The sequence below is a fragment of the Chrysochloris asiatica genome, unplaced genomic scaffold, assembly GCF_000296735.1.
Source record: "Chrysochloris asiatica unplaced genomic scaffold, ChrAsi1.0 scaffold00078, whole genome shotgun sequence".
Lineage (NCBI taxonomy): Eukaryota > Metazoa > Chordata > Mammalia > Afrosoricida > Chrysochloridae > Chrysochloris > Chrysochloris asiatica.
The window spans coordinates 2,536,939-2,564,496 of NW_006408596.1; the positions used below are offsets into that span (position 1 = coordinate 2,536,939).

The window sequence follows — 27,558 nt, forward strand, 5'->3', positions numbered from 1 at the left end:
ATGAGCTGAATAGAAAACTTCAAAGGGATGCTCAAGAAAACAAAGTCAAACCTTTGGACCAATAAATAACATCATGAGAAATGTAGAAAAGCCTGAAGTTGTCAAAGACTTATTTTGCTTGGTTCCAGCATCAACACTCATGGAAGCAGCAGTCAAGAAATCAAACAACATATTGTATTAGGCAAATCTGCTGCACAAGACCTGTTTACAGTGTTCACGAGCAAAGATGTCAATTTGAGGGCCAAGGTGCACCTTACCCAAGCCATGTATTTTTCAATAACATCATATTCATATTATAGTTGGACAATGAATAAAGAACACTATAAAATAAAAAAAGAGAAAAAAGAAAAGAAAACAAAGTCAAGTATTATAATTAAATATGCAAAATCCTGGAGTTAGAAAACAAACAGGTAAGAACATACTCAGCATTTCTCAAGCTGAAAGAAGTCAAGAAAAACTTAAGCCTCGATTTGCATTATTGAAGGATTCTTTGGGCAAAATATTGAATGATGCAGACTCCTGGTATGCTCTTTAGGATCAGCATTTGATTGTGAAACACAAGGTTGGAGGTTCAAACCCACTAGCTGCTCCTTGGAAGCCCCATATACAGGGTCACTATGAGTCAGAACTGGCTCAACAACATTTAACAACAGCAACAACATGGGGAAAATAACAAATAATGTAGAAAACATCAAAGAGAAAATGGAAGGAATACAGTCACTGTACCAAAAAGCAAAGGTGAATGTTCAACTATTTCAATAAATAGCATATAATCAAGAGCCAATGGTACTGAAGGAAGAAGTTCAAGGTACACTGAAGGCATTGGCAAAGAACAAGACTCCGGGAAAAGATGACATGCAAATTTAAATCTTTCAACAAATTAATGTAGTGGAGGCACTCACTCATCTATACTAAGAAATTTGGAAGACAGCTCAACTGACCAACTGATTGAAAGAGATCTATATTTGTGCCCATTCCAAAGAGAGGTGGCCCTACAGAATGCAGACATAATCAGACAATATCTTTAATATTACATACAAGTAAAATTTTGCTAGAGATAAGTAAAAAACGGCTGCCCAGTACATTGACAGGGAACTGTCAAGAGGTTCAAGCCAGATATTCAGACAAGGATGTGGAACAAGGAATATCATTGCTGACATCAGATGGATCTTGGATGAAAAGAGAGAACAACCAGAACGTTGTTTACCTGTAGTTTATTGACAACACAAAGACTTTTGATTGTGTGGATCATGACAAGTTATGGCCAACATATGGTATTCCAGAATACTCAATTGTGCTGTAAGGCACCTGTACATAGACCAAGAGGTAATCATCAAACAACAAGGGGACACTCAATGGTTTAAAAGCAGGAAAGGTTTGCACCAGGGTTGTATTCTTATACCCTATTTATTCAATCTGTATGCTGAGAAACTGGTTTTATCAAGAACGTGGCAACAGGATTGGACGAAGACTCATTAATAGCCTGTGATATACAGATGACACAAACGTGCTTGCTGAAAGTGAAAAGGACTTAAAATGCTGATGTAGATCAAAGACCACAGCTTTCAATATAGGATGCACCTCACTGTAAAAACAAAAGTCCTCACCAATGGACCAATAAATAACATCATGATAAACGGAGAAAACATTGAAGTCGTTAAAGACTTCACTTTGTTTTGGACCCCTATCAACATCCATGAAAGCAAGCAATGTAATACATCAAGCAAATCTGTCTCACAAAACCTCTTAAAAGTGTCAAGAGCAAAGATGTTAGTTTGCGGACTAAGGTGTGCCTGCCTCAAGCCAAGGTGTATATTCAATACAAGTGAAAGTTGGCTAACCAGTAAGGAAAACCGGAGAAGAATTGATGCATTTGAATTGTGGTGCTGGAGAATATTGTAAATACAATATATTGCCAGATTAACAAACAAATCTATATCGGAAGAAGTGCAGCCAGAACGTTCCTTAGAAGTCAGGATAGCAAGACTTCATCTCTTATACTTTGGACATATTGTCAGGAGGGACTAGTCCCTGGAGAAGGACATCATGTGTGGTAAAGTGGAGGGTGCACAAAAAAGAGGAAGACCCCCAACGAGATGGATTGGTATAGTGGCAACAGCATTGGGCACAAGTGTAACAATCTAGTGCTGTCGGATAAGCACTGGACCTCAAAGTTGGTTTGAAGCACAGGTCGGCAGTTCAAACTCACGAGCTGCTCTTCGGAAATCCTTTATTTGCAGGGTCGTTTTGACTCAGAACCTATGCGAGGGCACTTAACAGCCTGGCAAAATTGGAGTTTCTTAGTTCCTTGCTGCTGTTTAGCAAGCACATTAGAATCTGTGATAAACCATTCGTCGGACTCAGAATTTTCAGCCTGACGAACAAGAAAGACAACCTACACTATAAGATATTCTGATCTACTCACGCTTTCTTCGTGGTTAAAAAGGACCAATCCCAGTATGCAATGCAAACAATGAACTGTCGCTTAGAAACCACAAGTCCCGGAATGCCTTGCTCCCTAGCACTCTCGGAAGTGGCTGTAGAAGAATCCATTGCATTCTGGGCGTGGTAGTCTCCGGACTGGACCATCCCTAGCACACACTCGGCGGCCTACGTTTGGAGAAACCCTACGGCGTGGCTTACTGAGGCCGGATCCCCAGCAAGCGGTGCCGCCCTACAACCTTCGCCCCGGGCGCCGGGCCGGCTCCGCCTCTTTTCGAATCTTTCCCCCATTTCAAAATGGCGGCGGAGTTGGATTTTGGCGATCTACAGCTGTTCGAGGCGTTTGACCACCCCGAGGAGTCGATTCCGACGCCCGTTCACACCCGTTTCAAGGACGACGACGACGACGAGGAAGCGGAAGAGAATGGGGTTGGCGACGTGGAGATGCGGGAGCGCATTCGGCAGTGCGAGGACACCATTGAGCAGCTGCGGGACGAGAATATCCTTCCCGCTCGCTGGGCCCTGTCACACGGGCGACGGTCGGGGCTTTCCTCGGGGACTGGGGCGGCGGAAATTCCAACAGGGCCAGAATTCCAAGTCGTCCCTCTGGGCCCGCAGGCGGCCTGAGAAGCTGGTGTTCCTCTTTCTTAAGCTGCTCCGGGCTTCGGCGCCACACGCGATCCCTACCCCGGACTGGATTTACTCCTCTCGCTGTTTTTAAAAAAAAATTTTTTTTTTTTGGTGGTTTTTCCTGATTGTTCCGGCGATTGCATTGTTGAATGTTCACCAATGTTCATAGTACTTCTTCCCCACCTCCCTCCAAGCTAAAGTTGTGTAATAGTCACGTTATAGTTTCAAGTAAGAGATACCGGATACTTAGATCTGGGCTCAGATCTGGTTTTATGGTAGGGCAAAAGCTAGTGCAGAATTGAGGGGTTTCAGAGTTCCGGGCATGCCAGCAAAAAAACGTGGTTAAAAGCTTGATGAAGGATTGGTATTCGTTTAATTTTTTACACTTGGGCTGGCTTCGGTGAAGCTAGATTGTCACGCTTTAGGAAAAACGCGCCAAATACGTTTCCGTGTTCTTTCAGTTACTAACAAGTTCTAACTAGATTTGCGTGTGTGTTTGTATTTTTATGGGGTTTCACATCTTTAGTTTTGTCATACATGTAGTTTCGATTCAAATAGATTTAAAAGTTTTAACTGAAAGTTTAGGAAACATTAAAGTTCATCTTAAAGGTTTTCTAATTCTTTTTATGATGCCTTTTTCAACATTTTATTAAGAAAAAATTTCAAAATACAGAAAAGCTGAAAGGGATGTACAGAGAACATCATAAATTCCATCCTGAATCCTTCAGTTAATGTTTTGCCAGATTGTATTTGCTTAATGTCACACCTCATGATTCTGCAACTTTGAAATTTTTCTTAAGTAATAATTGGTTGTTTACCTTTTGACTGGAATATGATATTTGTGTAAGGTTTTGGGGTTCATTCCGTTAGTCTCTTTTAAAGTCGCTTGCCCATGTCTTAGAATATATGTTCAGAGGAATGAAAATTTAAATATTTCAGTACATATGTCTACCAACAAAACAGGGTAAATGTATTTTTCGGAAGATAAGTGTGGGTCTTTTAATGTTTATGACACTCATGTAAAAGTGAGAGTTCCTAGTTGAATTTTATGATCTGTGCAATGCTTTACATTTTAATGATGGTTTATATTCCTTAACAAGTAATAACATCAAAAACTTAAAAGAAAACTGAACATTCTGACTCGACCAAGGTATGACATCTTGAAATGAACTCATTATCCCTTATTCTTTATCCTGATATTTTGATCTAATCACTTTCTTTGTAAAAGGAGTATTTCAAATTTTTATATACTTACTTACTCGCTCAGTATCTTTAACTATTTCTCAATTATTTTAAAGAAGTGAGAGTGCTGATTCTTTCATCTAATTTTTTAATTCTTCTAACTCTGCACTGAGCTTTAAAACTGATTTATTGGGTGGAAAATCCTGAAATTTTTGACTTATGTTTACAACAGTACAGTGGTCAGCCCTTAGATCTCCTATATGCATTTCTGGAAAGGTATAGTTGAAATTACAGTGTTGCTCTAGCTGAAGACTAATTTACAAAGTTAAAATGTGTACCCTGGGGGGTTGTTCAGAAGTACAAACAATGTAAGACATGGTACTTTAAAGAAGAGAAAGTAAAAGGCTTTTTATAAAAGTAGAGGGAGTAGATTTTTATCCCAGCATCTGCTTTGAAAAGAAAATTAAATATCGGTGCCCATTAATATGCATTCGTTTGCCAACCAAACCCTCTGCCATCTCGTAGATTCCAACTCTTAGCAACCCTGTAGAACAGAGTAGAACTGCCCCATTGGGTTTCATGGTTGTCAGTCTTTAACCAAGCAGACAACTGCGTCTTCCCCCCTAAGAACGGCTGGTGAGTTCATTCCTCCTACCATCCAGTTCGCAGCCAGGCACTTGACCACTGCGTCACCAGAGCTCTTTATATTCATTTAATGGACTACTAAATCTAAAACTATTGTTAAAGTGAAAATTCATTATGTTGAAAAGTATTCTCAAGCATACTGAATTTGAGACTGCCATGATCTAGTTTCCTAGCATACTTTTTTGTCCTTGATACCAGCTGGGATAACAATTTAAACTTTTAAAAGTTTGAAGTATTTCTAAATAACTTGACTATGCCCTATCCTTCATTCCTCTGAGCACATTCTGTGGCTCTAAATTCGTTTTTATTAGATATTAAATATAACTGACTCCTTGTAAAAATCATAGATTTGAAGATACATCAGTAAGCACACATTTTCTACTGGAATTGATTGCTCAAACATGAACTATATATAAGAAAAGGGTGTTTTGTCCCCTGAGTTTAAATGATTACAGCATCATAAGGCGTGGTAATTTTCAATAAGGAAGTAACAGCATCACGAACAGGTTTATCTAGAATTGGTAACTTCCATACTGCCAGGCTGAGAAGACGCTCTCCGGAAAACCAAGTAAGAATGAGAAATAGAATAATTTGGATCACACTTTATCATGAAGTTCATGGGTTTAATCCTTATCTTCTAAATGGTCATAATTGGAAGTCTTTCATCTTTTTTAGAAAAACAAACATGTATTTTTAAAAACTAGAGTTTGTTCACATTGAAACAAGGTCCTGAACTTTTTCATATTTTAATGTTACTGTTACTATTTTTTTGCTGTGAATAATTCGAAATCCAGGCTGTTAGATTTCTCTTGCTAGACAGGCAGAGGAATACTTGAGGCAGGTGAGAAGAAGAGGAGTCAGAAATTGAGCCGGTCCCAGGTTGCCAAAGGGATATATATTGCAGATTTCCAGGCTGCCTTCTAGGTTTATTTTTGCAGCATTTTGAAAGTCACATCTAGCAGCAGTATAATTTTTAGTCTCTGTTCTAGAATCTTGAATTTGAGATATTTCATGCAATGTGTGCTGCGTTTTAAGAGCCTAGCCATTTTATAAAGGGTTTCCATTTCCTATAGTCTTCCTAGCAGAAATTCCCTCCTTTTCTGTCTGGTAAAACATTTTAGAAATATGTTAAATAATGAACGTCTCTGTGTCAAACAGCTTAGAGTATGTAGGATTGGTGAAAACATTTTCTTTTTCTGGAGAAAGCTGGTGTTCTTACTGGTTCTTGACCTTTTTGTAAAAATTGTTTGCTCCTTGTTACTTACAAATGATGATGTGTTTACAGTACATAGAGACGTTTTACTTTATATCTTCTAAGAATATATTTTAACTTCTGTTTTAGTGGAATACTGGTGAACAATACTAAATTAGATGGACCTTTATTACAGATTCTATTTATGAACAATGCTATTTCAAAGTAAGTGATTTTTTTTTTCTTTCCTAAATATAATGTGTCTATGTATGATATCTTCTATAGAATTGCTGTTTTCATTCGCACCTAAAATCTTTCACTAAAGTGTTCCTGGAGTTAAAATTTATGAAATATACAGAGAGCGCAAAGACACCGGCATCAGTTTAGACCTGAACTTGAATCTAGGCGTCTACTCTCTTCACCTGTGAACCTGAACAAGCCACTGAACCTCTCTGTAGGTTTGTTTCCACGCAGGCAGAAAACAGGATCTGAATTTCAACTAAGCACCTGTAGGTGTTCCTGGGTGGCACAAATGGTTAGACACTGGACTGCTGGCTGAAAGTTTGCCATTTCAAATCTACCCAGAGACACTTCGGGGAGTCCTGGTGATCTGCTTCTAAAAGCCTTGCAACTCCTGAGAACTCTATGGAGTCCTTTCCACACTGCCTTCTCCCTTGAGGTCACCATGAGTCAGTTTCAACTCAGCATCAACTGACAACTACAAAGAACCCAGTAAATAAAAAAGCAAACCGGAGGCTGTCAGGTTTGATGCAGTTGATACTGATTCATAACAATCCTGTAAGATAGAGTAGAGCTGCCCTGTGGAGTTCCTAAGGCTATGATCTTTAAAAAAAGCAGAGTGTCCCATCTTTCTCACATGGAGTGAGCAGCTAGTGGGTTCAGAACAGCAGCCTTTTGGTTAGCCACACGTTTAATGACTGCCCCACCAGGTTTCCTTCTGCTCACTAAATAACCTCTAATAAACAACCGCTACAGAAACAAAGCACAATAACATTAGTAGTTTCTCTTCCCAAATCAGGTAACTGGGTTTTGCATATTGGCTGTGTTCAGTACTTGCCCACAAGATGATTTTCTAAATATCAAAACCAGATCTTTGCAAACCTTCCAGCGTGCTTGAGTCTGGAGTGACTCCTTGCAGTCCTGCAGTGTTTGCCAGAGTGTCTTGAAATGGTTTGAGGCTTTGCCCTGTCCCTTCCTCAGAGCATGGCCATAGACATTTCAGACAGTTGCTTGCCCCCTCTGAAGCACTTTATCAGATTACCATTTTAGATGCCGAGCAGGGGTAAAGAGAATGTTGTCCAGTGTTAACTTGTATGCCAGGTTGTTACCTACTTCATCTCAGCTGAAGTAGAACCTGAGTCTGTAGGGGGTGGGGACGCGGGATGGCAGCAACAGCAAGGCTACGCACAACCCGTCCCTCGTACTGTTTTCTCCATTAGAATGTCATCTCTACCCACTGTGACTTGTGGCATTCTGCTACAACACCATTTACCTGGTATCTCACCTGTGGAAATATCTTAAGACTGTCAGAGCTGAAAGATCATGTAGTCTGGGAAGGGGCAGATCATTCTGTATGTTGTGGCCAACAAGGCCCCGTAGAGTGAGCAATAAAGAGTATTTCATGAATATGGCTTTTGACTAGAGAAAGCAGTCCTCTGATTTTTTTTCTTGTATTTGTTGTTGTTGTTATTATTTTTTGTTTAATGAGTGTTTTCTTGTATGTTTGTGCATAAAGAATCCAGGTGGGGGCTATATAAGAACTGAATACATTGGTTAGAAGTTGATGATTAAGAGACAAGGTAGGAAGGATAAGAAAACCTCATTCCGTCAACTTTCTTCCTGTCTTTTGAATTTTCAACTGCTGATATGTATTCTCTATTTGCAAATCAAATACATAAAATTTTAAAATAAAATCATCTTTTTTTCTCTAAACATATATGTGGCTGTCATTCTGTGCCAAGCAGGCACCCTGCTAGAGTATCCTAATTTCTTTCACTGAACACCAATGTGCATCTTTTCTGAAGGAATAGGTTCCCAAGTGTTTAAAAGAATCTGTGATCTTATAAACCTCTGATCAACAAAATACAGTTTACACATCACCTCTTATAAAATGCATAAGACTTCAGTCAAGTAAATGTTGTTCTATGTTTGGGTTCTGACCATTTTGTCCTCTTATGCAGGCAATATCATCAAGAAATAGAGGAATTTGTATCAAATTTAGTAAAAAGATTTGAGGAACAGCAGAAAAATGATGTGGAAAAGACTTCCTTTAATCTTTTGCCCCAGGTATTTCATACTTAAGAGACTTTCAATCAGTAGGCTATTCTGTTCACTGGCAATTAGTTGTCTGCAGGGATCCTCTTGAATCAAAACCAAAATGTTTGTTAAGCTTCTCTGTTCACCTCCCACCCTCGAACTGGCCTCCTTCCTCACATTCTGGGCACCCCAGCCACTTGACTGTCTTTTGGACTGTGCTTCCTTTGGCCAGGGGAGTCCTATGATAACCCGCTATATTCAAAAGTAAAGCTTTAGCACATGGGTTTGAGGCAGAAAATTAATTTCAGGCCAGAAAAAAAACCACTTTTTTTTTTGAATTTGTAAAAGAAAGGGTCCTTTTAGAAATTATTGTAAAGTAACAGTGATCGGCTCCTGGTCTGTGATACTACAGATACGTTCTTTTGTTTTTCTTCCTTTCACATGTTTAAAAGAAAATCAAGTGTGTCCAAAGAAATCTCAGAATTTCATCTAGGTGAACATTACATCATGTATTTATGTAAAAATGAGTCAGAATTGTATTTTCTGGTTTTATTTTTTAGTTAAAATTAAGGTAAGTAGAGTCTGTAGAGCAACCTAAAAGAAAGACTTTAGCTATTGTTCCTCAGAGGTTGGAAAATGAAGTGTTCTCTTGAAGTTTTTTGCTCATTGCTTTTCACTAGCATAGCAAATACAATATTTAGAGGCTCAAGGAACAGAATACATTTAACAATAAAAACCATAATATAAAATTACTTAATTTTTGATTCAGAGAGCACTTCAGAGTATTATAGTGCCTTGTGAGTTGTTATTAGCATCAATACTGACCACTAATCTGAAATGATCTAATTTGTAATCATACTAGTTATCTGATTTCAAGATAAACAAAGTCCCTGGCCATTTTAAGTGTTGAAAGTTCCATAATTAATATTCATGAACACAAAAGTTATAGTGTCTGCAGATGCTCTGTAATTTCTCTAATATCCAACTTGTGAAATTCCTTCCGTAGACATTCCTAGTTTAACTAACCTCTAAATTTACTGTAATTTTGACAGTGATGGTTCCAAAATATTATATATCCCTTTTGTTATCTTTTAGAAAATAAAGTTTTCAAATTCCTAAGCATTGAAATGTAAGATTGTCAGATATTGGTAATCCTTTGTAACATGTGTGTTTTTCTTTGTATTAGCCGTCCAGTGTTGTATTGGAAGAAGACCATAAAGTAGAAGAATGCTGTGCTGTTAAAAATATCAAGGAAGCTTTTAGTGTAAGTTTGGACAATTTGATTTTGAATTCTGCAGGCCTGTTTCCCATCCTATGGCAGTTGGGTGGCATTTAAATTCTAGAGTGGTAATAAATTAGTACAGTTGTATGTCATCAGTGATCACAACATTCTTTTGGTAAAGTTATTATAAACAACAGCATAGCCTGTAGACTCTGAATATTATAGTCTACTTTTTAATAACTATTGCATTTTGTGCTTTGGGGCACAGTCGGCATGCTTTGACAGATGTTTTTGCCCTGGCTTTTTTGGATTTGTTTTCGAGGGCATGGATAAAGATGGAAAGCAAGTTTGTTGAATTTGCAAGTGGCATGAAGCTGAGGGATAACCAGCTCATAGAACAGGTGGGAAGTTTGAAATGCAAAAATTTGAACAGAGTAGATTCTTCTTGTTAAGTGCCATGGAGTCAGTTCCATCTCATTGCGACACTGTATAGGGTTTCCAAGGAGTGGCTGGTGGGTTTGAATCACTGGTTTTGAGGTTAGCAATCTAGTGCTTACCCTACAGTGCTTATCTTTAAACATCCTGAGTTGATGAAGAGCCCACAAACCTTACTGAAAAGCATGTTTTCTAGGGATATGAAATTTCAGAAAATATGATAAAAGTTATTCTTTGGAAATGGTATTGTTTTAGATCATCCTGTATAATGCCACATGGCAGAATTAGGCCAGTGATTGAACTGCGTACAAGGAGGTACTTGACAACATAACTTAGAAAGCAAAAGTTTCTTGAATAAGGAATGTGAAAAACAAAGTGGTAAGTCTCATTGGACGCCTGGGGGCAAAGAGGGTTATGCGATGGACTGCTATTTGCAAGGTCAGCAGTTTGAGCCCATCAGCCTCTCCTCGGGAGAAAGATGAGGCTGTCTATTCCCATAAAGTTTTATTTACAGACTCGGAAACCCACAGGGGCAGTTCTACTCTGTCCTTTAGGCTTGGTATGAGTTGGAATCAACTCAGTGGCAGGAGGTTTGGTCTTGGTTTATTGTTGTTAAGTGCCGTCAAGTCGGTTCCGACCCATAGCGACCCTGTACAGGGTTTCCGAGGCTGTAAATCTTTACAGGAGCAGAATGCCTCATCTTTCTCCTGCGGAGCTCCTAGTAGTCTCGAACTGCTGGCCTTAAGGTTCGCAGCCCGATTCGTAATCACTTCGCTACCAGAGCGCCTTTGGTTTTGGTTTAGGGATCATTAAAAATAAAGAAGTGAACTCCCTGTTACTGCAAGGAGTCAGACTAAGATGCATCAGGGTATTTTAAAGAAAAATTCCTGATTTTGAACTAGGTAACTTCATTACCCTTCTAACTCTCAGAGTCTGGGATTTAAAGTGACAGCTACCTGGAAATTGGAAATTACGTTTCTTGATTTAGTTATTTAGCAAAAACTCTTATATATGTGATTGAATGCTGCTGTATATCAGGGACTGTTCTAGGACCCAGGGACACAGCAATAGGAAAAACTAGATGAAGTTCCTGTTGTCTTGGAACTGCGTTCTAGTGGGAGAGGTGGTACACTGAAGCGAAGTAAAGCGAAATAAGGAGTTCGTGCCTGTGGGGGCAGGTGCTTTTCCAAAGAGGGGTTAGCAGCAGCCTCACTGAGCTAAGCCCTGGGTGAGCTGAGGAAGTGATTCTATACTGCTGGCTGAGTGAACAGTGTTCTGGGCAGTAGCAAACGTTAAGTGCAAACGCCTTGAGGAGAAGCTAACACTTCCATTTTGATCACTGTGTACTAAGTACAGTTCTAGTTGAATATACCACTCATTTTACAGATGAGGAAACCCTTAGAAAGCTAAGTAGCAGGGCCAGAGTTTGAATTCAGGCTGTGTGAATCCAGAGTCTTAGATTCTGAATCTTTAGGTTTCTTCATAAATCATAGTGAGGACTTGGAATTTTACTTGAGTGAGATGAGAAGACATTACAGGGTTGTAAGTGGAGACAGGTCATGGTATGACAAACTTTTTAAATAACTGGCTTCTGTGTGGAAATGTCCCTAGTGTGGAAACTGGAACCCTAGTTAGCAATACGCAATGTTGACTTTGACTAGTATAGGGCTAGTGGGGATGAGAAGTGGTTAGTTAGGGCTTGAAGATATAAGTAAGGAGAGCTCATCACATTTGTTGATGAACTGACTAGAAACAGGAACAGAGTAGTTGGAATGACTCAGGTTTCTAGCCTGAGCACCTGGAAGAATGGAATTGCCTCTTCCTGTGTTGGGAAGATTGAAGGGAGGACTGGGTTTGGAGGAGGTAGGAAGCTAGTTTGGTTTTCAATATGTGAGTTTGAAAAATACTTGTTACATATTCAGGGAGATCTATCAAATCAACCATTGGATACACAAGATTAGAGTTTTAGGAGGGGTGGAGGGGTCAGGACTGGGCATTTGGGGGTTGTCAGTATGTCTATTTTATTTCATTCCATGGATCAGCATAAATCACATAGGAGTTGAAGAATAGAGAAGGTATAGGAACTGGGCCTTTGGACACTCCAGCATACAGAAAATCTGGCAAAGAAGTCTGAGCAGGAGTGGCCAAAAAGCCAGGAAGAGAATGGAGAGAACAATGTCAGATGATGTTTCCAGAAGAAAGAGAGACTCACTCAGCTAAGGCAGTTGTTGCTAATAGGTTGAGTAAGATGAAGACAGGACTCTCCATTGAACTGGACTTCATTGGGGCAATTGATGAAGGCATTGCCAAGAAGCTTAGTGAGGTGATAGGAATGGAGACTATGCTAGAGAAGTTACTAGGGAATGGCAGTGTCTGTAAAAAAAAGTGGGGGAGACTATTCTAGATTAAACTAGACTAAAAAGCTGTAACATCTAAATGCGGTATATGAGCTTCAGTTAAATCCTGTTTTGGGAGAAAATCTATGAAAGGCATTTTGGGAACAACTGTGAAAAATGATTTAGATTGGACGTTCGATGATATTGGAGAAGTGTCATTTTTTTCGGGTGTGATAATGGTAGTGTGGTTTGTAAGAGAATGTTCCTATTCTTATATAGGTGGGGACTTCAAAACATTTGAGGAAAAATGGAATCTAAAGACTAAGGAATTTTGCCATGGATATTGTAAAGCTTCCTTGTACATACTAAAATGTTTAGGGGTGATGAGGTCTGCAGCTTTCAGATAGCTCAGTAAAAAAAAGTGTGTGTGTGGTAAACTGTATAAACAGAGACATGCACAAAACTGTGGCAGACTAAAAACAATGGTTGCATCAAGGGGGTGGGTACTTCTGTGCACTGTACCAGTCTTTCAACTTTACTGTGTGGCATGTTTTCTAAAACAATTTGGAGGCGAAAGAAAAGGGAGAGAGAATAGGAGGAAAGGAAATGGAAACATTAAACATAGACAATTTTCCTGAAACTTCACTGCAAAAGGGACTTATGGAAATGGGAGACTGGAGGAAATTGTGAAAGCCAGAGTGTTCATTTTGTTCGTTCTTTGTTGTACGTCTGAAGAAAGTATAGCAGCAGAGAGGGGAAACTTGATCTGGGAAAGAGAAGGGACTTTGAAGATATCCCTTCTACGTACACATTGAAATCTGACTCATGTCATTGAGTTGATAATGTTATCCAAAAGTAAATTGTTAAAGGCAATTAATCATAGTCTTAACATTATTCAATGTCTTTTTTTCTTGCTTAAATAGCGATATCTTCTGACTTGTTTTCTGCAGGTTGTAGGAAGTGTCCTGTATTTTACTAATTTTTGCCTTGATAAATTGGGGCAACCTCTACTAAACGAAAACCCTCAGCTTACGGAAGGATGGGAGATACCCAAGTATCCTACATAATGAATGAAGATCTCTTATGCACCTTGCTATTAAGTTCACGTTTACAAAAAAAATATGTTTACCAGATTTTGCAGACTATAACTATTCCTTAATAAAATTCACTAAAGGTACCAGCAAGTCTTCAGCCAAATTGTTTCTCTAGAAGGGCAAGAGATACAAGTAAAGGCAAAAAGGTTTGTTTGGGGAGTAATTTTGCTTTGTTCTTGTGTTTTTTTGTTTTTGTTTTTTTTAAACCAAAACCATAAAGGCTTTAAACTTGAAATGTAAATATTTTTTATGACTGGCTTACTGTAAAGCAAATTACAGATTAAGATAGGCTTGTACTGTATAGATTTAAGTCCGTCATCTGTTTATTGGAATTCATTGATTCATGACTAATGTACCTGGGTGGGCGGAAAGGTGTAATTGTTGCTGACAGTTGACCTGCTGTCTTATAACCGTCTACCCTCTTTCTGCTACTAAGGAACTCTGATTATCTGTTTACGTCAATTCTTCTGTTATTAACCACTGTAAAAACCTAAAAAGGAACCAGATCACGTCAGGAACATGAGGGTTCTTGGTTAAAAGACTGTGCACCATACTATGAAGTGCATATTATTATTATTGTTGCAGATCTTAGTCATCTCCGATCTGTTTGCTCTCTTGTCACTGATATACTTTATTGTCATACAGAATTTTATTGATGTGCTTTTATATACTTTCATTTACCTTTTGAAAATCTTTTATCTTTTGACCAAATAGGCCAAAGCCTCACTGTTTCAATTGTGGTTCGGAAGAGCATCAAATGAAAGATTGTCCAATGGTAAATTTTTCTCATGTTAAGAAAATGTCATTGAATTGGGATCTTCTGTTGTTTTCAACACATGTATGTTGTTGTTTTTTGTTTTTAAGTGCCCTCAAATCTGTTCCAACTCCTCACCGCTCTGTACGGGGTTTCCAGGGCTTTTTAATCATACAGGAGCAGAAAACCTCATCTTTCCTCCCACAGAGAGGCTTATGGGCTCGAACTACTGACCTTGTGGTTGGTTCGCAGTTTAGTGATTATTGTGCAGAGCTCTGCAATCCAGAGAGATTTCCTGCATTACTTTCCTGTAATTCTTTCATTTGCCATGTTTTCAAATTCCCACATGTATTTTAAAACATGAATTTTTTTCTGTTTTTTAAAAAAGTATTACAGTATTCATGTAACATAATAAGAGTTTGGGTTTTTTGGCCGTTTAGTCAAAAAAATATTTTTAGACACATGACACAAAATCATGTTTTTCAAATAATACTGAGGAAATGAGAAATTAAAGCAGTTCTCCTTTCTTGCTTATTTCTCTGAAATAGCCCCTCTTTTTTGTACACATTGTACCTTATTGTATTGAAACTGAACAAATTGTTTGCTTGGCCTAAAAAAATGTACTTACTTTTAATTTCTGAAATATTTCTAAATTATGCTTTTGACGTAATATCGGTTCTTTTCTGTCTTACTATGATTTAGCCTCGGAATGCTGCTCGAATAAGTGAAAAGAGAAAAGAGTATATGGATGCGTGTGGGGAAGCAACTAATCAAAACTTCCAGCAGCGGTACCATGCGGAAGAAGTTGAGGAAAGGTTTGGGAGATTCAAGCCAGGAGTTATTAGGTACTGCCTTCATTTTACCATTGTGTTTATTTTCAGTGTTTCATCAAATCGGGTCTGACTCATAGGGACAACTGTGTAGAGAGGGAGGGCTGGTTGGTTTGAACTGCCGACCTTTTGGTTAGCAGCCTGGTGCTTATCCTGTAGTGCCTCACCAGGACCATAGACCTGTCATTTTCCCCCCTAGTATTTGAAACATCATTCTGCTTGATAAAGGGTCTATAGATAGATAATCATCAGCATAAAAATAGACCCTACCAAAGCCTAACAAAATATATCAGTTCATTCAGAAACATTTGTTGCTTTCTGAACTGTGTGTATGCCATCTACAATGGAGCTTCAAAATGTTCATGCAAAATGGAAATTCAAAGATAAAAATTTTTCTAAAGAATGTAATATAAGACCTTTTATTTTGCTCTAGTGAGGAACTTCAAGATGCACTTGGTGTGACCGACAAGAGTCTTCCACCTTTTATATATCGAATGCGCCAGCTGGGATACCCACCAGGGTGGCTCAAAGAGGCTGAACTGGAGAATTCAGGCCTTGCGCTATATGATGGAAATGGTACGGTATTTCAGGTTAGATAAGTCAGCTGAAGTGTAAACTTTTCCTACCTTTTTTTTTAGTGCAAAGAATTGCATTAAATTCACAGATGAACACAGATGAAACAGTGCTTTGCTCTCTCAGAAGACTTGTGTATATAAATGTACTCTTATAAGGTCTGAACTATTATATACAAGCTCAGCAGTGGTTTGTGCTCAGAAAGGAGAGAGGATTGGGCAAAGGACTTTAGTTTATCTCTAATGCTTTCAGTGTTTTAAAAATGAAAATATGTATGGGTTACTTTGGTAATAAAAAAGAAAAATATCAAAACAGATTTTTTTTTACCAGTCCCACCCTCTTCCCCAGATGTTGTTGTTGTTGTTAAGTGCCATCGAGTCGGTTCCGACCCATAGCGACCCTGTACAGGGTTTCCAAGGGTGTAAATCCTTACGGGAGTAGAAAGCCTCATCTTTCTCCAGATAGCACCAAAGAAATCCTCGGTTCTCTGAATGTCTCCCAAAGTCTTGCTAGCATTCAGGCTATCCTGTATTGTTGCCTGGTAGTAGTAACAAACGTTATTTGGTCTACAATAGATGATGCAGATGGGGAAGCAGAAACCGGAGAAGTCCAACAGAATAAAAGCGTTACTTACGATCTCTCCAAATTGGTAAACTATCCAGGTTTTAATATATCTACTCCCAGAGGAATTCCAGATGTAAGTATATTGTGTGTGTGTTGTGTTCTGAGGTGTCACACGATTATGTTAAAGATTGTTCTGCATGTTAGCTTATATAACAGTTATTGTTACATAAGAAGTAGGTACAGAGGTAGGTAGGATGGAGGTGAAATCAAATGGTGAGATTCATCTTCCAAATTTGATTATATGAGGGGGCTTGAAAAAGTTTGTGGAAAATGAGTTTTATCTTTTCATTCCATTTCCCTATAAACTTTTTGAAGCCATGCTTCTATTTGCTTTTCACAAGATTAAGAAAATGTGTAAACTTTTGAATGTCTGTTAGAAGTTAAAGACTTTAGAATCTGGGATGAATCTAGGACGTTAACAATGTGGGCAACTGTGAGGTGTCCAGGAAAACTCTTTACTAGTCTTGCACCTTTTTATATATCTGAAAACTATACTAAAATAAAATGCGGGTTTTGGTAGTGGTTTTATTTTTAAAACTGGGATGGTTCTGAGGCACTATAACAAATTTTATAGAATTACTTGTGAAGTGAATTCTTTAATAACCCTGTAGTACGTGGTTCAAGCCCACCAACGGCTCCGCAGGAGAAAGATGAGGGATTCTGTTCCCGCAAAGATTTAAAAAGCCTTGAAACCCTACACAAGGTCACTAGGAGTTAGAACTGACTCAGAGGCACAACAGTATACGATTTTCCTATCCTTTTTTCCCCTTGAAGTAAAATAAAAATGTCTTATTCCAAAAGAGATTAGCTTTCATGGGAGAATGGCGTTATGGTTTCAGGGGCTTGAGTTTCTGTTGGAGGAGATGAAAACATTTTGGAACAGATAGTGGTGTTTGTTGCACAACCTGCTGACTATAATTCATGTCACTTCATTGTACACATGAAAATGACGAACCCAATACTATGGTCCTCAGTCTCCCTTGAGGTTCAATTTTCAGCCATGCAGTAGCTAGGGTGTATGAGGGAACACAGCAATACTAGTGAGGTTTGCTCACCATGGAATGGTCAACCATTCAACATCAAAAGGGCTTCGTTTACCTAAGGACAAAGTTCAGATGGGTTAGAAAGGCAGATGGGATGGAAACAGGAATCATAGAGCAGAAATGGGAAACTGATTAAATCGAGTGGATTAGAATCATTGAAATAAAGAGTATGATTTGTTTAATGTAAAACTGATGATTTGGTCTGTAAACCTTCACTCAATTCACAATAAAGAGTTTTTCAAAAACCTCGCAAAAGAAAATGGTTGAATTGGCAAATGTTTTGTTGGACTGCCCTTCCCTCACTTCAAAAAATAAGAAAAAAAAAGAATGGTCTGTACTTACACATTTCAAACTTGGATCTTGTGTCTCAAAATTTACTGATTAGTGTTATTGGCTTGTGTTATTTGTCTTGGTGTTTTAAGTTTTAAAAATGCACTTTTTGGGGACATTTTTAGAAAAGGAGAATAGAGAAAAAGCCCAAATTCTGAACTTAGCATACAGTGAAGAGACTTAAAGAAACACACACTAGACAATTAGGGCTACAGTGCATGATTACAAGCTGTCAGTTCTTCTAGAAATGGATCCAAGTACCATTCAGGTTTCCTGGGTGCTCACTTAAAATGCACATGCATGATGAGCCCCACCCTTAGACTTTAACAAGACCCCGGAATCTTTAACAAAAGAACCGCTTGTTAACCTTTTTGGAACTGAGAGAAAAATGAGCATTGTTAAGCCTTAAAGGTTAGAACTCAATTCAGGAAGAGAGGATAGGGTTTTAAGCTAGAGTAAATGTGTAAGGAGAAATGAGCTGTGAACAGTTAAACCACTAAATACATGATGGGAGTGAGGCCCAACAAGAGACTATGTCATTACTGCCTAAAACGTCTCCTTGTAAGAGGTAGTCGCTTTGTGGGCCAAGTGATTTTTATTAGCGAGTCTTTTTGTAGCCAGGTCTGATCAGATCAATCCGCTAGGATTTTTTTCAGTGTTTTTTACTCCCCTTCAAAGCACCATTGTTGATGTTAATGTGCCTTCAGATCAGTTTTGACTCATAGTGACCCTGTATAGGGTGCCCAAGGAGTGGCTGGCTCGTGGGTTTGAACCACCAACCATTAGTTAGCAGTCCAGTGCTGATCCCACAATTCCACACCAAGATTTTAAGCACCATTGTTTTCGTTGTTGGTAAGTGCCGTCAAGTCAGTTCCGACCCATAGTGATCCTGCATAGGGTTTCCGAGGAGTAGCTGGTGAGTTTAAACCACAGGCCTTTCAGTTTAAACTGACTTTGTGATCCAGCGCATTAACCCACAGCACCACACCCAAAGCACTGTCTCTTTCCTTAATCCCAATAAAGGAAGAGTCCAATAGGAAATGCGTAATTTCATCAGAATCTTAATGCATTACATTTTCCAAATGCAAACGTGGATCCTTCTCTCTTCACCACCAGGAATGGAGGATGTTTGGCTCCATACCCATGCAGGCATGTCAGCAGAGGGACGTATTCGCCAACTACCTGTCCTCTAACTTCCAATCGGTAAATCAAATTTCCACAGTGTGGTTTATAAAAGGTTCCTTTATAGATCTGTAAGAATTTCAGGGTTTTTTACTGCGTTTGCTTGGTTTGTGTGTAAAGCATTCTGTGTGTGTTAGCTGGTGAATCCAAAGGCATTGGTAGCTAAAATCCTCATGTCACCCTGACTAGTTGTCTTTAGCATATTTAAGTGAAGGGATGTCTACTCCACCTAATCTGTGTTTCGTGTGGTCCCTCCGTTTAGCCATATGTGAGGTCTGGCAGTAAGAGGTCTTCCTCTCAGTCCAGTCCTTGCAGTCCAAAGAAGCAGAAGAAGGACAGCAGCTCAGAAGCATCTCCTGCCAACATGGAACTCGACTCAGGTAGGTTCCGCCCTGTGCTTGTGAGTTCATTGGAAAGCCAGGGTGTGCATGCATGCCCCTGACTTCCATGAAGGAGCCCTGGTGGTGCAGTAGGTTAAGCATCAGGCTGCTAACCAGAAGGATCGCATTTCGAACCTACTAGCTATGCAGTGGGAGAAAGATGAGGCAGTCTGCGTCCCCCTAAAGATTATAGCCTCAGAAACCCTGTGAAGCAGTTGTTCTCTGTCCTAGGGGTCGCTTTGAGTTGGAATCAACTCAGTGGCCATGGTTTGAGTTTTGTTTTTGAGTTCCATAAGAAAGAGGGGCTCCTTGGGAAACAGATCTCTGTTCCTCTGTGTTTACTTTCTTTCGCATTGTAATTGTTTTGATTATAGACTGACCTCCCAGATCCTCTGTTCTTATAATTTATTGTTTTTGACTCCTCTGTTTGTTGATTGAGTTCCAAGTGATGCTGTCACATACATCATTCTCTGGTTGTTGGCTGTTCTTATTGGTTCTCAGTCCACAGAACTTCCTTTAGGTTGTGTTTCATAGCAGGGTTGGCTTTGGCAAAATCCCTTAGCTTTTATTTATCCTGAAATGTTTTGATTACACCTTTGTATTTGATTGACAGCTTGCTGGGTAGAGGATTCTTGGTTGTCAGCAGTTTTTCTTTCAGGGTTTCATATATGTCTCCCTGTTGTCTTCTTGCCTGCATGGTTTCTGCTGAGAAGTCCGAGCTTAATCTGATTTGCTTGCCTTTGTATGTTACATTTTTCTTTTCCCTAGCTGTTTTCAGGATTCTGTCCTTACCTTTGATTTTGGAGAGCTTGATTATTCTTGGTGATTTTCTTTAGGGGTCTATCCTTGTGGGGGTTCATTGAGCTTCTTGAATGCTTATCCTTTTGCTCTTTAGGATGCTAAGGAAATTTTCTTCCAGCAGCTCTTTAACTATCTCCTCTGTGGACTTGTGTGATTCTTCCTGTTCTGGAATGCTGATAAATTTTAAAGTTATTCCTCTTTATGTTGTCCAACATGAATCTTCGGCCTTCTTCTGATTTTTTATCCTTTTTGTGCTTGCTCTTCTATCTTAGTGGTGTTGAGAGTTTTATCTTCTAGCTCACTAGTTCTGGCTTCCATATCTTCAGTTCTACCCCTTTGCCCTTTCAGTGTATTGTCCATTTCTGATATTCTATTATTAATCGTTTGGACCTCTTTTCTAGGTTTTGAATTGTTTCCAATGCTGTATCTATCTTATTTGATTGTTCCTATAGCATTTTCCTGGCTTCTTCCTTATTTTTCACAACTTCATTGTATAGTGTTTTGATACATTTTATAATCATTTTTCTGAATCCCTTCTCAGGCATTTCCAAAGCCTGCCCATCTTTCAGTATGGAGTGTAGGTCTACTTCCAGCTCGTTTGTCTCAGTCACTTTATTTCGTTTCTGGACATGTGCTGATATGGTCATCTGCTTCTGTTTTTTGAGCATATTCAGGAGTTATCTGTGGCCTTAATACTTAGATGGGTGTGTATTTTGGTTTTTTTTTAATGCTTTGTGATTGCCTCCAGGTAAATGTGATCAGGAAATGGGCTTCCCTTTTCAGTCTTCTTCCTGAGAAGTTTCAAGATGCCATTGTTGGTCGTTGTGACATAATTTAGGATTTAATTTTCAGCCTATTTCCTTTTTAATCTATCTGTCCCGCTCCACAATCCTCATTCAGGCCTTTTTCCTAGTGATAAACAGTTCAGGGCTGGCTGTGTCCGTTTTGTCCTGCTGTTTGGTTTTAAGTGGAAACTGTCACTTTAACTTTTGAGAACATCTGTGCGCATGTATAGTAGAACCCTCCAGGGGTTGGGGTGGGAGTGGGTTGTCCACTCACTCAGGCACCCCCTCTAGTTACCAGAATGGAGCTGCGCAGACAGGGAGAGACCAGTGAACAGCTACAAAAAAAAAGCGTCCACACTTTTATCTCTGTGGTTCTGTCAGGTGTCCATGGCTGCTCTGATCCTTCCCCCGCTCGGTCTTGCCCAAGATGGCAGCTCCAGGAGCAACTGAGCATCTTGAATTAGAAAGCAATGGAGTTCTTGCTTCTGCTACAAATTCCCCCAGCTGTAAGCCTTCCAACCTTCTAAATATTCCTTTATATGTGGTTCAGAGTTCTGGTACCATCCCCTGAGCCTGCTTGGTCCTGTATTCTGTGTTCTTGCTAATGGAGCTCCTCACTGCACATCCACCCAGTCCGCCATCTTGTTTGTTCTCCCGAATAATGCCTTTTTTCCTTACTTTTGGAGATCAGATCATTGCCACTATTACTGAGTAAAACTGAACTGAAAGCCAAAGTCTGTTGTGAAAGCCAAATGGGGCAGCTACCTGAATTCCCAAACTCCTCAATCCTTACTGGCCCCTTCAGATGGGGCAGTGCTCTGGGACCAGCAGTGGAAAAGTACCAGGTGAAGGAGGGCAGAGCTGATGCATGCTGCTCCCAAGAAAGAGAGACTAGGAAGAAACCCTGTCCTACCCCATGATACTCAACTTTTCTTCTCATCACTGTGGACTTATCCATGGAACCTGTGGTCAACCAAAGTTATGGCGATTCTTCTTTAACCAACCAGTGGTGTGTCGGGACAGTTCCACTCTGTCCTTTTTGATGTCCCAATACCATTCATTGCTTCTTTGTATTTCCTTGGCACTAGTTGAGATGGGCAATTGAGATTTTGCACCCAGAAAGGTTCTGAAGTGATTCCAAAACTTTGTGTAAGTTGTGTACATTTCCAAGCCTAAAATTCACTCCTGGTTCGCTTGTCCATCTCAAATCACACCCAACTCCTTCGTCCTAAGCTGCACGTCAGAGGCTCTGAAGTGTGGTTCTATTTCAACAATAAGGTGAAAGGTACAAAGATACAGTAATAATGAAAAAAATGCCAGTTTTATAGGAGTCTTGGTGTGACACTGTAAGATAAGACTGGCCTACTAATTACAAGGCCGATTGTTCAAACCAGCCATTCCTCGGAAACACTACACAAGGTTACTATGAGTCTGAACTGACTTGAGAGCATATAACAGCAACATCAACAAAGAAAGGGGCAAAGGCCCTCTAATAATAAATAAAACTCAAATTTGAACGTGAATCTCTCCCTTTACATTTTCTAATTTATAGGAAAAATTTAAATATTAAGGGTCAAACCTTCTTAAGTCTTCTTGTTAAGTGCTGTGGAAACAGTTCTGACTCATAGTGACCCTTTATAGGGTTTCCAAGGATTTGCTGGTGTATTTGAACTGTTGATCTTTTGATTAACAGGCCAGCATTTATCTTACAGCACCATACTGGGAGTCCTTAAATTCTAAAGAAGTTAAAGTCCATAATGAAATTAATTATTCCACACAAGTGACTTCAAGTCCACAATTAAAGCTTCCAAACACATCATATTCTCTAATTTTCCACACTATTTGGTCCCAGCCACAGGGTTGTGTTTTTGTTTTTAATTTTTTTGTGGTGATTTGAGTAAAAGTTTGTTTTCTATTCAACAATTCATGACATAGATTGCAGTCCCCATCATGCAACAGTACTTTTCTACTTCCTATCTTTACAGTGCCCGTTCATCTTATTTTCCCTTCTTGCCTTCTGAACTTTGTCCCGTGGCAAATGCTGTCCTTTTGATCTCATGTGATTGCCCTTTTGATCATGTGATTTGATCTCTAAGGAGTATACCGCCCTGGTAGCATAGTGGGTTACCAGCCACTCACTGGGAGAAAGATGAGGCTTTCTGCTCCTGGAAAGAGTTACAGCCTGGGAAAACCTATACATAATCGTTAGGAGTCGGAACCTATTTGATAGCACACAGCCTTATAGAACTAAAACTTAAACTCTGGGTGTGAGTTTGGTTGTAGGCTTGGTGGTGGTGGTTATGTGCCGTAGAATCAGTTCCAACTGTATGTAGGTTTTCCAAAGCTGTTAAATCTTTATGGAAGCAGAAAGCCTTGTCTTTCTCACGGGAAACCACTAGTAGTTTCCAACTGCTGACCATGAGATTAGCAGCCCGACTCATAACCACTACACTACAGAGCTCCTTGTAGAATAGACATTGGGCTGTGAATTGCGATGTGTATGTTTCAAACCATGCAACTGCTTCTCAGCAATCCTTTACAAGGTTGCTATGAGTCACAACTGACTTGGTGGCACTTAACAGCATGAACCCTAATCTCAGGGGTTCCACCAGTCTCTGTGAGACCTGTAAGCCCAGTCTTTTTTATGATTTCGATGGTTGTTCCATGTTTTTCTCCCTCTCTAGTAAGGACCTCCTATTGTGGACCCTTTCGGAGTGGTCAGCACCATCGAGGTCTTCTAGTCTCAGGGTCATAGAGGCTGGGGTTCTCATGGCCCATTAGTCCTTTGGACTAATTGTTGTCCTGTGTCTTTGATTTTTTTCACATTTTCTCTTGTCTTGCCTCCAAGTTCCCAGCCAACCACATGTCAGAGTCTCTGAGGTGGTTAATATCAGCCTTCTTCCCCACCTATGTAACAGATCACATTAACATGGTGTAGACAGAATGATAGAGCGAGCTGTCATCAAAGTGACTGCAGGATGGAAGGGTAACCGACAGGGAGAAGTGAACCACTGTGTCAGATGGAGATGGGGGCCCCATACTGAGAAGTCTTGAGCTGCATCTTGAAGGGTGAATCTAAGGATCTGCCAAGTCGGTTGGGAGGGTTAGGACATCTGATACAGAGAAATGCAGGTGCAGAGGCATGAAAATCACACACCTCAGGCAGACAGCTGGAGTTTGCGCCAGATGACATAGTAGAAACAGGAAAGGTCTTGGTTGGAGACTAAACCAAAACCTATTGCCATCAAGTCAATTGCGACTCAAAGCAACCTTGTAGGATAGAGTATAACTGTGCCAGGGCGTGTAATCTTCACTGAGGAGCCCTGAGGTGGCGCTGTGGGTTAATACAACCTTATCAGATAGAGTATAACTGTGCCAGACGTGTTTGAGGCAGTAATCCTCACTGGGGAGCCCTGAGGTGGCGCTGTGGGTTAATATGACCGTGTTGGATAGAGTATAACTGTGCCAGACGTGTTTGAGGCGGTAATCCTCACTGAGGAGCCCTGGGGTGGCACTGTGGGTTAATACACCAGACTGCAAAGCCATTTGAATTGCATGGTCTGTGGTTCAAGCTTACCAGCTGCTCCTCGGAAACCCTATACAGGGTCACTGTGGGTCGGAATCGACTCGGTGGCACTTAACAACAACAACGGTCTTCACAGAATCAGACTGCTACATCTTTCTCCCAAGGAGCTCATGGGTTTGAACTGTCAGACTTCGTTAGCAGACAATTGGTTGGCCAGAGTGCCACCAGGGCTCCCCTTAGTCAGAGAGGGCCCTAGAAATATGCTGGGGTTTGGACCTCATCCTGTAGGCATTGGGAGAGCACTGAAGTGTTTTTAATTGCAGCAGGAAAGTTAATAGGATCTGAATTTGTGCCTTAGAAAGGCTGATCTAGCAAGTCAGAGAGGAGATACTGTAAAACCTGAGAATGCTGGCACTTAAAGCAGACACTTGTCAGAGAAATGTTTTATTTTCCACTAAAATGAGAACTAGAAAAGCGGCAACACTGCACCCTGTCAAATGCAGAAAACTTTCAAGATGGGGGAAAAAACGAGTTAGTCCCAGCAAGTTACAGCTTCCACGGGTTTCAGTCTATCAGGATCGTAAGTTCAGAAGCTGAAATGACTCGAAATGATGCTGGCCAGGTCACGTGGAGTGGCAGGGAATGTCAATGATTAGCGGATCTCAGAGACTTTAGCCAGGTATCACTTATGGTGCCAATCAGGGAGAGCAACAAGAAGAAGGAGGGAGAGAAGTTTTGTGTTGGTCAGGTTGGATCTGTTGTCTGGGTGGGCCATAGAGCTGGTGGTGGCAGTGAACAGTGGGGCTGGGGGTCCTCAGTTCACGTGAGCAGGCTAAAGTACTAAAGCAGAGGTGCAGGACAGGGGCATCACCTGTTCTGTTCCTATCTTTCTCTGCAGCCCCATCCCCTTCCCCTTCCCTTTCCCCTTCCCCTTCCCCTTCCCTACTCGGTCATGTGACCTGTCTGTGTTTCCAGCCACTTTTCCTACTCAGGTCTTACACGCACGTCCTCTTTCTCCATGGCCCCTCCATCTAAAATGACATTAGCAGCCCAGAAACGGATCCCCCAGAGGTTTGAGTGACGTTCCGAGTGCTTTTCAGGTGGATTAAGGAGTCCTGTTGTGGCGCTGTAGGATCAGCACTGGACCATAAGGTCCGTTTGAACTCGCCAGCTGCTCGTGGGAAACCCTGTACAGGGTCGCTGTGAGTCGGCGCTGATTCGGTGCCACTTAACAACAACCACAGCAAGGACGTTGGGAATCGTCTCCATAGTGTTCGTCTCCAGCCGTTGAATCTCTAGACACATTGTTTAGTTCAAGTAACAAATGTGAGTAAACCCAAGTGTTCTTACACCTTCTAACCTGCCTCATAATGTCCTTGTTTTCAGATGGAGAGGTACCCCATGGGTCTCAGAGCAGTGAGGCTTTTCAGTTCCAACCGCCACTACCACCTGGCACACCTCCCATCTTCACACCGCCTCTCCCCAAAGGCACCCCTCCGATGACTCCCAATGACTCACCTCAGACCCGAGCAGCCTCTGCAGCCATGGATGAGGACGCCCTGACTCTGGAGGAACTTGAAGAGCAGCAGAGGCGGATATGGGCAGCCCTCGAGCAGGCTGAGAGCGTCAACAGTGATTCTGATTTTCCTGTGGACACACCTTTAACTGGGAACTCGGTTGCCTCTTCACCTTGTCCCAACGAACTAGACCTCCCTGTACCTGAGGGAAAGCCATCTGAAAAGCAAGTGTCAGTTGCAGAAGCCGAGGTGCCCAGCACTTGCACAGAGAAATCTGAAGTTGAACATTCCTCAGCGAGCCCAGTTATGGAGGCTGCATTGCTCTGTCCAAAGGAAAAGGAAGAGGTTGGCTCTGAAGGTGCTCCTCTTGATAATGGCAATGTGTCAAACTGTGACATTAGTAATGGGGGCAGCCAGCAGCTCCTCCACCCGGGCACTAGTCCCTCCACCAGCACAAAAACTCACAGCCCCATCCCTGACATGAGCAAGTTTGCAATAGGAATAACTCCTTTTGAATTTGAGAATATGGCGGAATCTACTGGAATGTATCTCAGGATAAGAAACTTGTTAAAGAACTCGCCCCGAAACCAGCAGAAAAACAAAAAGGTTTCTGAATAAATGTAGAGCACCAAGAACTATTTAATTCCCTCTCTGTTCTGTTCATTAGTACTAAGTGGACAAATGAAAATCGCTCTACTGTTTGTCCCTGTCATGTTTAAAAATTGATCCCAGACTTAATTGTGCTCTGCAAGCCAAGCCTGTTTTTAAGGAATGCAATGACTAGGTCCGCTAGTTTGCTGTATTTTCTTCTCTGCAGCAAAAGTGGGGATTAGGAGCAGGTTTAGAGATGGTTTCTTAAGGTTTATACTATTTTTGGATTGTGAGTTTCTGTCAGAGTGATGGTTTTTATCTGTCTTTTGTACAGTTTTCCCTTTCTACATTTTGCTAACTATCCTGTACATAAGTTTAATATATCATTTTTTTAAAAGAAAAAAATTCTAACCATTTTAAAGTCATAGTTCAACTCCAGCAACCAAATAAGAAAAACCAGGGAGGAGCAGCTTTATCCCTTTTGGGGTATTTTTCTAAGTGTAAGTGATTTACATCAATTTTAATAACAGTTTTACTTTTTTTTGTAATGTCATTCTTCTCTTGAGCTTGCTATTACAGGTATGTTCATCTTTGTGGACAAAGGTTTAATAAATGAGTTTTCATAATACAAAATCTAAGCGTCTGAACACAAACAAAACTGTTTCACAGTTAAATTAGTATATACAACCATAAGTTTGAAAGTAAATGATGTGGTTGCAAAATTTATTGGTATCAAAAGCAAAAATAGTTCTAAGAAATTGCAAGTTTGGGGATGTTTTGTAAATTTAAAGCTTAAATCTAGTAACAGCAGAATTTTTAAGGGAATCATTTTGGGGGGAAGAAATGGAGGCAGCTAGCCTTGGTAAAAAAGTATTTTCTAGATATTTGAACCCTAACATAATTAACAGTTAAAACTACACATAGACAGCTGCCTCAATTGTCAGATAAATGAGACAGAACTGAAACTTTGTCTTTTGTCTTTTTGTGAAATGTCATTATAGCTTTTTATTTGGTCAAATCCATGAAAATAAACATCTAGATTATTTTGAATTACTGTTCTTCAGTCAGTAGTGTTAAACAGCTCTCTGGCCAGCAGGGGGTGCTAAATATGATGTCACCATTCTGGGTTTCGTTTTCATTTGCTCAATTTTGGTAATTAAATTTACA

At 40.3% G+C, this 27,558-nt stretch overlaps 1 protein-coding gene across 1 annotated transcript; it reads left to right on the forward strand.

Annotated features, from left to right (window-relative positions):
- The first annotated feature begins 2,739 nt into the window (after positions 1 to 2,739).
- Positions 2,740 to 26,418, forward strand: ZCCHC8 (zinc finger, CCHC domain containing 8). The gene is made up of 14 exons (XM_006865385.1): positions 2,740 to 2,941; positions 4,180 to 4,222; positions 6,242 to 6,316; positions 8,293 to 8,398; positions 9,555 to 9,632; positions 13,312 to 13,415; positions 13,536 to 13,601; positions 14,170 to 14,230; positions 14,912 to 15,054; positions 15,473 to 15,615; positions 16,188 to 16,309; positions 18,726 to 18,812; positions 19,054 to 19,171; positions 25,670 to 26,418. Exons 1-14 carry the CDS (start codon positions 2,740 to 2,742, stop codon positions 26,416 to 26,418), a joined length of 2,097 nt encoding a protein of 698 aa, XP_006865447.1.
- The last annotated feature ends 1,140 nt before the right edge of the window (positions 26,419 to 27,558 follow it).

Coding starts and splice junctions, on each gene's coding strand:
- ZCCHC8 (XM_006865385.1), top strand. CDS start 2,740: ATGGCGGCGGAGTTGGATTTTGGCGATCTACAGCTGTTCGAGGCGTTT. Junction 6,317..8,292: donor ATGAACAATGCTATTTCAAA/GTAAGTGATTTT, acceptor CCTCTTATGCAG/GCAATATCATCAAGAAATAG. Junction 9,633..13,311: donor ATATCAAGGAAGCTTTTAGT/GTAAGTTTGGAC, acceptor TGTTTTCTGCAG/GTTGTAGGAAGTGTCCTGTA.